Raw genomic sequence first — 11,601 nt, forward strand, 5'->3', positions numbered from 1 at the left:
ACAAATACAAACATTTTGTATATGTTTCAAAAGCAAATGAAATAGCATAGTTCCACAATCGAAATAAAATATAGTAAAGTTTTACAATCCCGATAAAAATAATTTGTCTTAAAAATATACATCTATTAGTTGCCAACATGATCTCACATATGCTCAAACAAATCATCTAGCAACTGAATATGAGTTTTTCAATCACGCATTTCATGATGAAATTGGATGAACTGTGCAAACGGTGCCGCTCCTCCGCCATGCTGAGGCACCAGTTGTCACCCTGAAATTCAAACCCTTGATCGTGGAGACGTTCCGAGCGCTCATCCTCTACGATCATATTGTGCATGATCACACAAACAGTCATCACTTCCCACAACTTCTTAATGCTCCAAGTTCTAGCAGGATACCGAACTATGCCCCATCGAGATTGCAGAACACCAAAGGCACGCTCGATATCGTTCCTAGCAATCTCTTGCTCTTGGGAAAACCTTTTCCTCTTCTCTTCGACAGGGTTGGAGATTATTTTCACAATAGTGGTCCAGTGTGGATAGATTTCATCAGCTAGGTAATATCATTTGTTGTAGTTGTGATCGTTGATGTTAACATTGACCGGCAGGCTGTCGCCTTTGGCAAGCCTTGCAAACACCGACGAACGTTGAATCACATTGATATCATTATGTGATCTGGCCATGACAAAGAAAGAATGTCAGATCCAGAGATCTTGAGAGGCCACAGCCGCAAGTATGACACTGCAAGCCTTGACATGGCCCTTGTACTCGCCTTGCCAAGCCAAATGATAGTTTTCCACTCCCATTGCATGCAGTCTGTGCTGCCAAGCATCCTTCGGGTTAGCATTGATCACCAACAAGCGGGCTGTGTGTGCAACAGTCGACCCTCTCAATACTTAGGGCCGAACACTGCAACCACAACCTTGCGAAATCTGTACAATAACTCTAGGCATGTAGACACACTCGTACGGACGTACTCATCGATAAGATCACCGGGTACTCCGTAAGAAGCATCCGGATAGATGTAGTGCATTTCCGTTAAGATGAGAAGCCAATCTTTTTAATGACATCCTCTTTGCACTCGAAGCAGTCATCGTATCCGACCACCCCCTCTGGAATCTGGTTGAAAACATGCCTAGCCATATGAAAACGCCGTCGGAATTTCTGATGTTTGAACATCGGATTGGTTGTGTCAAAGTAGTCCTTCCATAGAAGGAAATCACCGTTCTTTCGGTTGCGATTCAACGTAGGAACATGTCCCGGAATCGAGCCCCAGTACAACGGCGGTTGCCTATTAAGGTGGTCATGGACCAACACGGCAAGTAGCATCTCCTCATCATCGGATGAGGAATCATCGGAGTCGCACAGAACATTATGAAAAAAGAACTCGTTGGCGCGGTCCATTTGTACCTTGAGGCAAACTGTTGAACAACTTGCGGGCGTAGACGACGAAGCTGACCGACGACGTCGGATTGGGGTCGGGGAAGCTGCGGTGGCCCGGCGGCAATGCGGCCGGCGGCTGGGTAGATGTAGACGTTTGGGGAGGTACGGGAGCACGCGCTGGTGGCCAGGCACCGAAACTGGGTGACGACGACGACGACGGGGTGAGGGCGAGGCGAGGGCTAGCTGTCGATAGGGGTGAAGCAGACCAATGTGCCAACGGCTAGCTGGTGAGGTGAAGGAGTACGCGCCCATCGTCCACGTCTGTTTTGTGTCAGCGCCGACCCAAATCAGGCTTAAAATTGGGCTGAAAATGGATCCGTACACGGACGAAAAGCGGAAGCGTCCGTTTAAATCGACGCGTTGGACAGACTTTTCTGTTCATACGGACCCAAACAAAACGACGATGAACAAAATGGATAGTGTCACGTCGCCTTCACCTTTCGTCAATAGTCCAGGCGTCCTGGTATGATCTGTCGCACGATCAGATCAAACTGAAGGGAGGATCAAACGCAAACATCTGCGCGCTTGACCAAAAAGTAGAGTATTATTGAACAGGTCGACGGTAGAACGGCAAAATAACAACCACATTGCGCATGGTCGCTCACACGCAATTAAGTTTCAAAACGACCGCGGTTACTCTGACCTTTGCTTGAAGTATTTGCGTCAGAGGCCGAAATTCGCAGTAGCACTTCACTGCGTTGGATTGGATTGGAAGGACTCTTTTGATCTTTCCTGCACCAAAGAAGATTTGATCTTCTCTGCATTGAATCCGGCACGCTGCAGTGCAGTGCAGCTCGGGGTGTGCGTAGTTCCAAGAAGGTGGGGGCCATCCGGCCACAAGCACAGTATGTAATCATGAGATTTGCTTTGGGAACTGCCGAGAGATGTTACTCCGCTTCAACACTCTTAGGAAGCAAATCATCTCCGCTCCTGCGATCCTGTCTTGTTGGAGTAAATATACAGAGTAAATTAAAGGGCCATGCTCTGTCCGGCGCGTGGGCCGAAAGATTCGGCCCGGCCGTCCGATCTCCCGGTTGTAGTCAGGCCCGCGTCGTTAGATCTTCATGTAATATCTTTTTTTTGATACAACAAATTTTGACGCTATGCAGCAATTTTCATCAACAGTTGTAATAAAAAATAATTACAGCAAAAAAATATCTACGTAATCGTAGCAAAAAAAGAAGAAGATGATGCATGGTAGCAAAAATCAAACGTCGGTTATACCAAATATCTACGTGACATGTATGTAACTTTTTTAGTGAACGGTTGCAGTAAAAAATGATGCCGGTTGTAGCAAAAAATAACACGGTTGTAGCAAAAGTTAAAACGCCGGTTGTAACAAAAAATCAACAAACACGAGTTGCAACCAAACGTATATGCAGTTTTTTTACTGAACAAATGTAATAAATAAAAAACGCATGTAGCAAATATGAACGCTGGTTGCAACAAATTTAAACGAAAAAAGCTGCATTAAAAACGTTTGTATCAAAATAACACGTGATTGCAACAAATTTAACGAAAAAATGTTGCATGCACCTGCGAGCGAGGCGGCCCACCGAACGATTCAGCCCGCGCCGGGTGCAAGGGTTTACCTAATTTAAACATCCAACAGTAACCTACTCCTCTCAGGCCTTGTACAATGGTGGGTGCTTACCCACATATGCTTGAGAAAAAAAGTGCACCGTTGCACGTCGTCTTGCAACGCAGAGGTGCTATGCACAGCAGCACAGGTGCTTCGATTACTCAGATGTAAAGCACTGGCTGGCACAGGAAGCAAACATTTGTTTCTGCCTCCAGTTCTAAGCACCGGTGCACTCCAATATGAATAAAAAAATCAGGTTTATTTCTATGGCACCTGGGTAAGCACCCGGCGTTGTACAGGGCCTTATGTTGACGTCCCGTTCCGTACGAACGCAATGTTTGTTTCTGCCTCCAGTTCTAAGCACCGGTGCACTCCAATATGAATAAAAAACCAGGTTTATTTCTATGGCACCTGGGTAAGCACCCGGCGTTGTACACGGCCTTATGTTGACGTCCCGTTCCGTACGAACGCAACGTAGAGCATCGTTAGAGCATCTCTAGTGAATCCTCTATATGGACATGTATTGTAAATATATAAGATTTGAGTCGTTTTTTACAGTCCAAAGAGTCCCAGCGACTCGTGTAAACGGGCGTGGAAATATGCACGACGAAGCCACGACGGTACGAGGCGTCCAAACATCCACGACCAACCCACGCTCGTGCGCTCGGCTGCTTCGTCCCGCGGCGCTACCTCGCCCAGATCGCCGTCGTCGCGTTCTTCTCCGGCCGGCAAGGTAATTTCTTCTCCTGGCGAGCGCACGAGCGTGAGGGCGGGGACGAGGGGCCGAGCTCGGGAGGAGCGGCCGGCGGCGGGCGGGATGGGGGCCGCGGCCGGCGGCGGGCGGGATGGGGGCCGCGGCCGGCGGCGGGCGGGATGGGGGCGGCGGCCGGCGCCGCCGGGATGGGGGCAGGGGCGGAGGCGGGCTGGGGGCGGCGGTGGAGGCGGGCTGGCATGGGGGCGGCGGCCGGGATGGGGGCGGCGGTGGAGGCGGGCTGGCATGGGGGCGGGGGTGGAGGCGGGCTGGCATGGGGGCGGCGGTGGAGGCGGGCTGGCATGGGGGCGGGGGTGGAGGCGGGCTGGATGGGGCGCTGCGGCTGCTGCTGCTGCTGAAGTGCTGAACCTGCTGCTGAACTTGCTAACTTGCTGCTGCTGCTGCTGAACTTGCTGCTGCTGCTGCTTCAATTTGATTCAACCAAAGAATGCAGATATTTGTTAGTTATTGTTAGTTAAATTCAGCGCGATTCTTTTTGGACTAAAATATTTGTTAGTTATTGTTAATTAAATTTGATTCAGATCATGGTCTAAATTTGCTTGTAGATGGATGATGACGAAGCCTTCTTAGACATCATTGATTTTGGTTGCACACAAACGCAACCAAAGAGTCCAATTGGAGAGCAGCCAACTCCATCAACTCAGCATCGTTCTGCAATAACAGAGAAAGGAAAATCCCACAAAGGAAAAAATTGGTCTAGTGATGAGGACAAGGTTCTCATAGCAGCATGGGCAAATACAAGTTTAGATATTGTTGGGACAGATCAAAACCGAGATACTTATTGGGCTAGAATTTCAGAGTACTACAATAGACAGAAGGAATCATCATGGCCGGAACGAAATGATAATGCAATCAATTGCCGTTACACTTTCATTAACAGAGAGACCTCTAAATTTTGTGGTTGCCTTCAGCAGATTTTAAATAGGCAAGAAAGTGGAAGGACTATAGAAGAAAAGGTATGCAATATTCTATATGTGTTGTGCTATATTTTATATGTGTTGTGCATATTTTAACCATATATTTATATGTGCAGACAAACGATGCACACATTTTGTTCAAGGAAATGGATCCTAAAAAAAAGAAGCCTTTCACATTGATGCATTGCTACATAGAGTTTTCGAAGTATCCAAAGTGACAGACAAGAGAACTTGAAACTTCTGTGAAGAAACAAAAGAAGACCATTGATGCAAGTCCGGGCACAGCTACCAATGATCCGGCTGATGCATCCTCGGTACGTACTGATGCTACCTCGATACGCACTGATGCTCTTGAACATGAGACTAGACCTGATGGTGTGAAGAAGGACAAGAGAGGTAAGGCTGATGACATTGCTTGCAAGTTTTCATTAGAAACTGTGTGGGCAGCAAAACAAGAGAAGGATGAGATCAAAGAGGCGGCAAGAAATGCTCGCTACGCGCAGCAACTTGAATTGCGAAAAGAGGAGATTGCACTAAAAAAGAAGGAGGATGCACGAAACGAGAGGGAGGATGCACGAAGACAGTTTGAATTAGATGAGAGGGTCATGCTCATGGACACTAGTGGTATGACTGATGCGCAAAAGCAGTTCTACCAAGCTAAGCAGAAGGAGATCCTTGCTCGCGGCCTAGAGTAATTTACTGCTTTCTACTAGTTGTTGTAAGAACAATTTACTGCTTTCTACTAGTTGTTGTAAGAACAATTTACTGCTTTCTGCTAGTTGAAGACATGGATTACATCACTCAACTTTATTGATAGCTGTATTACAAAGACATGGATTACAAACTTATAACTAGGACATCACTCGTTTCCAAACTTTTGCCACACATGGTCAATTAGATCAAGTTTAAGCTGATCATGTTCATTGAAATTTCTAATCCGTTGAGTCATCTGAATAAACGAGCTCAGTTCTTCTGCATGAGTACGAGAGACTGTGACTCTTTCTCCCATTGCGTCAAAAGTGCATCTTTGTCGACCAGTTTGTCGCTCCTCTTCTACTATCATATTGTGCATTATGACACAAGCTTTCATTACATCACTGATTTCTTTACGTTTCCATCCTTTAGCAGGTCCACGAACAATGGCAAAACGGGATTGCAGAACTCCAAAGGCTCGTTCCACATCTTTCCTAGCCCCCTCTTGCTTCTTGGCAAAAGTTTTATGCTTTCTGCTAGTTGGAGATGGTATGCTCTTCACAAATGTTGCCCACCGTGGATAGATACCATCTGCAAGATAATACCCCATTGTGTACTGACGGCCATTGATGCTATAATTCACTGGAGGAGTGTGGCCTTCGGCTAGCTTTGTAAAAACAGGAGAACGTTGAAGAACATTTATATCATTCAGAGACCCTGGTAAACCAAAATAAGCATGCCAAATCCAAAGATCTTGTGAAGCAACTGCTTCCAAGATCATAGTGGGCTCGTTCACATGGCCTCTAAACATGCCATGCCATTTTTTGGGGCAATTTTTCCACCCCCAGTGCATGCAATCTATGCTCCCTAACATACCGGGAAATCCTCTTTCCTCCCCTATTGCAAGTAACCTAGCGATGTCTTCTTCATTTGGAGATCTCAGGTACTCTTCCCCAAAAACTTCACAAACTTTGATTACAAATTTCTTGCAAGACTCTAAATTAGTAGCCTCAGCGGACCGAATGTACTCATCAACACCATCAGCTGCTATTCCATATGTGAGGATCCGCATTGCCGCGGTCATCTTTTGTAGAGGATGTAACCCAAGAGCTCCAGAAGCACTTCTTTTTTGCGTAAAATAACCATCATAGTCATGCTCAAGTATACCATCAGCTATGCGGTTGAACAAAGTACGCGACATCCTAAATCTATGCATAAAAAGTCAATCAGACAGGGAAATGAAAAAAGAACCAAAGCAGAGAAGTGTACTAATTACGAACCTTCGTCGAAACAAATGTTCGGGAAAGCGAGGAACTTCTTTGAAGTAGTCGTTCCAGAGAAGAAGAAATCCGGCATCTCTTCCTCGATCGATTGATTGACGTCCATGCTTGGAACCGCCATGGCGTCGAGCGTTCTTCCTCTCTTCCTCCTCGCGCTCGGCGAATGCTGCAAGTATGAGTTCATCGTCGTCAGATGAAGATGACGAAGAACTCATGTCCCAAGTGGATGTGTTCATTGTGTTGCGTGAGAGACGATAGAGAAATCTAGGTGAGAAGAGAAGTCACAGGTAGAAGTGTGCTGGAAGAAAGGTGATAGGGGTGGTTTATATAGATCAGAAATATGGCCGTTGGAAATATAGCCGTTTGAAAATATAGCCGTTGGAAATATAGCCGTTTGAAAATATAGCCGTTCAAATATACACGTCCTGATTTCCACGTCCTGTATACACGTTCCACTGAAAATCTGGGACGTGTAAAATTTACCAAGGTGTATATGGACGTGTATATGAAGATATACACGTCCAAATTTACACGTTCCATTAGAGATGCTCTTATAAGGCCGGGTAAAGCAGCCGGGCATAAGAAGTTGCCACTTTAATTATAGTTTTTCTTTTCTCGATGCAAAATATATATATATATAGTTTTTTTTCGAGAGTACATCAAAGACGTACCATATTTTTATAGAAGGCATAAAGTTTAATTACAAAAAGCTAGCGTAGAATGCGAACATTCAAGCCAGCCGACTCCAACCGATCAGAACTGAGACTACTCTCTCACAAATCGTTGTAGACCTCCTACTCCTATCCCTGCAATCCTAAGATCCTGCACCTCCTTCACGATTTGGCACAACAATTGCGTAGGGTTCTTGAATTGCAACGGCATGTTAAACATTCGGACGTTTCTCTGCTTCCACAAGGCTCATGCTGTGATAATTACCACAGTATCAAAACCACGCCGCTCGGCACGCCTGAACTGGCTCCTTGCCCGAAGCCACCAATCCATAAATGTGTCGTGAGGCTCCGGCGTCTTGATCTGAATGTTGAGCTTTTGGAACCCCAAGTACCAAACCTCTCTTGCATATACGCATTGAATCAGAATGTGCTCGACGTTATCCTGGTCATGTAGGCATATGAAGCAAGGCGATGGGTGTTCTTGCAATCCATGTCTGGTGTTCTTGCAATCCATGTCTGGCGCGGCGGTTCGAGGTCCATACCCGTAGTTGCACGGCCAACCAAGCACAGATTTTGCACGTGAGGGGTGCCCAACTCCTTCATACGCACTTCGCAAAGGGGACCCTCTCTAACCCAGCGGACAACCTTTGATAGGTAGATCTCGCCGTGTAAACTCCTGAGTTGTCACAAGGCCACGAGAAAATGTCCGACATCTGCGCATCCCTCTGCACAGATCCAATCGTGTGCCCAAGATGCATAAGTTGGAGTTGAGCCGTGAAGGAAATGTTGCCGTGGATGTCCTGGAGCCATCTGTTATTATCCAGCGCCTCGTGAACCGTCCTCCGATTGCGCGTACGAGTATCCACGCCGCTATAAATCAGCGGTGCGATGTCAAAGATCGATAAACCATAAATCCATCTATCCCTCCAGAACAGTACACAACTCCCTTCGCCCACCTTGATCATCACTAGGCTGTCGAACACCTGCCTCGCCAACTGGTCATCATACATGGGAATGCCTTGCCACGGTCTGCCTGGGTCAGTTCTACGGAGCCATTACCAACAGACTCGCAGCGCCAAAGCTTCTAGCTGCAGATGCTTCATGCCCAGGCCACCGAACTCCGTCGGCCGACTGATGGAGTTCCATACGACTTGACAGTGCCCTCCACTAACCTTTTCTTTTTAATTTCTAGAAGAATGGTCTCATCCAACTATTAATCCCTTCTAAGACCCAAATAGGCGCTTCGAGAACAATTAAGTGGTGTACGGGCCTCGTGCCGCAACAGACTTCACTAACACTAGCCTGACGACCCGCTGGATTAGCCCTCTCTGCCACGCAGGCACGAAGCATTTGGCTTGGTCCAGAAGGGGTTGCCATTGCGCCCTGGTGAGTTGCTGGATCGCCAGCTGTAGGCCAAGATACTTGCATGGGAACTCACCCGCCTGACATTGTAGCACGTCCGCCACCCTCTGCTGATCCTGTTCGTCCCCTTTGATGAGAATGGCAGAAGATTTGGTGTAATTGACCTTGAGGCCGGACGCCTCGCCGAAGATGTGGAGGGCATTCCGAACGAAACTCATGTCCTCCGCCGAAGGTCTGATGAACAAGGATACGTCGTCGACATAAATTGACACGCGCTGCAAAGCCGTAACTCCAGTGCACACATTGATAATGCCATCCAATTCAGCTTTTTTGATGATGCTAGTTAGCACGTCCATCGCGATCACGAATAGCAGGGGCGAGATGGGATCACCCTGCCTTAAACCCTTGACATGCGCAAAACTCCTCCCCGGGACTCCATTGACAATGACCTTGGTGCTCGCCGAGTTAAGTAGCGCAGCCACCCAACCAACCCACTTGCTACCGAATCCTTTTGCGCGAAGAACGTCGAAGAGGAACGGCCACGCCAGGGAATCAAAGACGCGCGAAATATCCAATTTGAGGAACACTCCTGGATCACGACGGGCATGGATTTTCCTTGCTACTTGGCGCACGAGCAAGAAGTTATCGTGCAAACTCCTGCCAAGGATGAAGGCAGACTGGTTGGCCGCTAGAATATCCTTCATCCTCCTCCCGGCTCTGATCGCAAGCATTTTGGCGAACAATTTGGCCACGCTATGGGGCAGACTGATTGGACGGAAGTCTCCAACCTCTTGAGCATCCGGTTTCTTCGGGATGAGGACGATGTGGGCGCGATTGAGCTTGCTAAATCCTCTGCTATCCCCAACGAACAGCTTGAGCAACACGGCCATGATATCCTGCTTGATGATTGGCCAAGCACAGTGGTAGAAGGCCCCAATAAATACGTTCGGTCCCGGCGCGCGATCCGCGGGCAACTCTTTAATGGTGTTCCAAACTTCTTCCTCTGTGAACATCTGCTCGAGCTCTTGAAGATCAGCAACTTGAATCCCAATAAACTCAAGGTTCAGACCGGCCTCCCTCGCTTGGGCATGCCCCAGCAGCCCTTCATAAGCTTCGGAAAAGATCTCCTCCTTCCGATCCTGGTAATTGCAAATAACACCATTGTGCCTAATATGAGCGATGAAATTCTTCGATCTCCGTCCGTTTGCCACAGCTTGGAACGCATCCCCCTCCTTGATCCATCAGATCCTCGATCTCTGTCTTTCGATAGCACGCTCCAGCGACGCAGGCCCTAGCAGCGCATGTTTGAGGGTGCGTCTGAGCCATAGCTCACCTGGGGAGAGCACCTAGCTTCCTGAACTCTATCCAGCCTAGCGATCACCCAATTGGCTACCGCCATCTGAATTTTTATGTTCCCTGTCTTGCGCTGGCCCCAGGCCTGGAGGGCCATAGCAGTGTTCTATGGGAACCCCGACTTACGAGTCGAGATCGCCGAATGAACGTGCTTAGTGATCCCAGAGATCAATGCTCACCGAACACACAGAAACTGAATAATAAGAGTCTTACATCCATACATACCGTTTGATACAATAAATGACCATTGCGGTCGAGTCTTACATATATAGGGCCTTGAAGGCCAACACACCAAACTGGACCAATAGCGGAATTATTGGTTGAAAGCGTGAACCCATACCATCAGCCTTAACCTACAGGCATTCTGACTGGGAAGCGTCCTAGCTCACAAGAACGTCACCGAGTTACTCTTCACCATATCCTGTTCTTTCATACCTGGTCAATGAAATAACCAGTGGCAAGCCAATGAGTACTTTTGATTGTACTCGCAAACACCCCATGATATGAACAATGCAAGTGAAGGATAACAATAACATGCTTCTTTGGTCGATACCTCTTGCTGGTAAATAAACATGATCACCGGTATGCATCATAAGTTAAGAACTACTTTTGAAGAACAGGTTACAGATATCAATATATCTGTCGAGGGCTGAAACATTCGGGTTCACCCTATATGCCAAGTCACCGAACTTGGTCATATCATTACTTCCATAATAACTCCTTTTTATCACCACTCACACACACTTGGTTTATGCGGAAACGACTGGACGTAGTTTAAGCAGGATTACCCAACTGTCCTTGACCGTGGACACGGCTATTCGAATAGTTTTACAATCTGCAGAGGTAGTACGCTGGACCCACGAGATCTGGGAAACTTCCATGTCATCCACGACTCACGGTATATATAATACACCCGAGGTAAGTACCCGATCAATGCCTTTCCCCTGACGATACTAGACAAAGAGGTCCACTCGATTGGTACCCAGCCTACATGTTGTACGTCTTACGAGCACCGACTCTGGACAATATCAATCATGCAGGGACCAACGATGTGCCTGGAACAAATAAAAATGGCATAGTCGCCCTACCTGGCACGACCCCATCACGAGAGTGACCACACATCACTCCCACCACTAGTAATGTGGCTCTTTGCCAGCACCGACCAGAGTAATCAACATAGCCCCATCCCATAAGGGGTAACGTGGTCGTACATGTAAGGTTGGGACGGTCGACACATCATAAATCTAATTCCATTTCCGAAACCAAACTCACTCAAAATACCTCGTGCACCACTTCACCAAAAGTGGCCACCTAACTCATCATCATCCTCGGGCATTAGTTGCACCCGATGGGGTTTTCATAAATCTTTGATTTATACCAACAACATGCTCATGCTATTTACTCTAGCATTACTTTTCAAAATGATACTAGCAAGACCCTTATAGGTGGTAGGATCATGCTCTATGCATGTGCTCCGGAGGAGCCATCGGTAATATCACATCAATGATTTACCGGCACTTATGATCATA

The 11,601-nt window shown here is 47.3% G+C and overlaps 1 protein-coding gene and 1 pseudogene across 1 annotated transcript; one reads left to right on the forward strand and one right to left on the reverse strand.

Moving 5' to 3' along the window:
* Nucleotides 1–4,049: 4,049 nt before the first annotated feature.
* Nucleotides 4,050–5,943, forward strand: LOC123441745 (annotated as a pseudogene).
* On the reverse strand, nt 5,489–7,239 carry LOC123441746. Its single transcript, XM_045118006.1, has 3 exons — nt 6,687–7,239; nt 5,807–6,614; nt 5,489–5,530 (listed from the first exon to the last, which is right to left on the reverse strand). The coding sequence occupies exons 1-3, from the start codon at nt 6,920–6,922 to the stop codon at nt 5,489–5,491; spliced, it is 1,086 nt and encodes a 361-aa protein (XP_044973941.1). The 5' UTR covers nt 6,923–7,239.
* Between the last annotated feature and the right edge of the window lie 4,362 nt (nt 7,240–11,601).

The sequence above is a fragment of the Hordeum vulgare genome, chromosome 3H (genome assembly GCF_904849725.1).
Source record: "Hordeum vulgare subsp. vulgare chromosome 3H, MorexV3_pseudomolecules_assembly, whole genome shotgun sequence".
NCBI lineage: Eukaryota > Viridiplantae > Streptophyta > Magnoliopsida > Poales > Poaceae > Hordeum > Hordeum vulgare.

What these genes read in the sequence shown, in the direction of transcription:
- LOC123441746 (XM_045118006.1), bottom strand. Translation starts at nt 6,922, where the DNA reads ATGAACACATCCACTTGGGACATGAGTTCTTCGTCATCTTCATCTGAC. An exon ending in GAACATTTGTTTCGACGAAG is followed by an intron (nt 6,615 to 6,686) that starts GTTCGTAATTAG and finishes TTTTATGCATAG; the next exon opens with ATTTAGGATGTCGCGTACTT. An exon ending in AACGTAAAGAAATCAGTGAT is followed by an intron (nt 5,531 to 5,806) that starts GTAATGAAAGCT and finishes TTTGTAATACAG; the next exon opens with CTATCAATAAAGTTGAGTGA.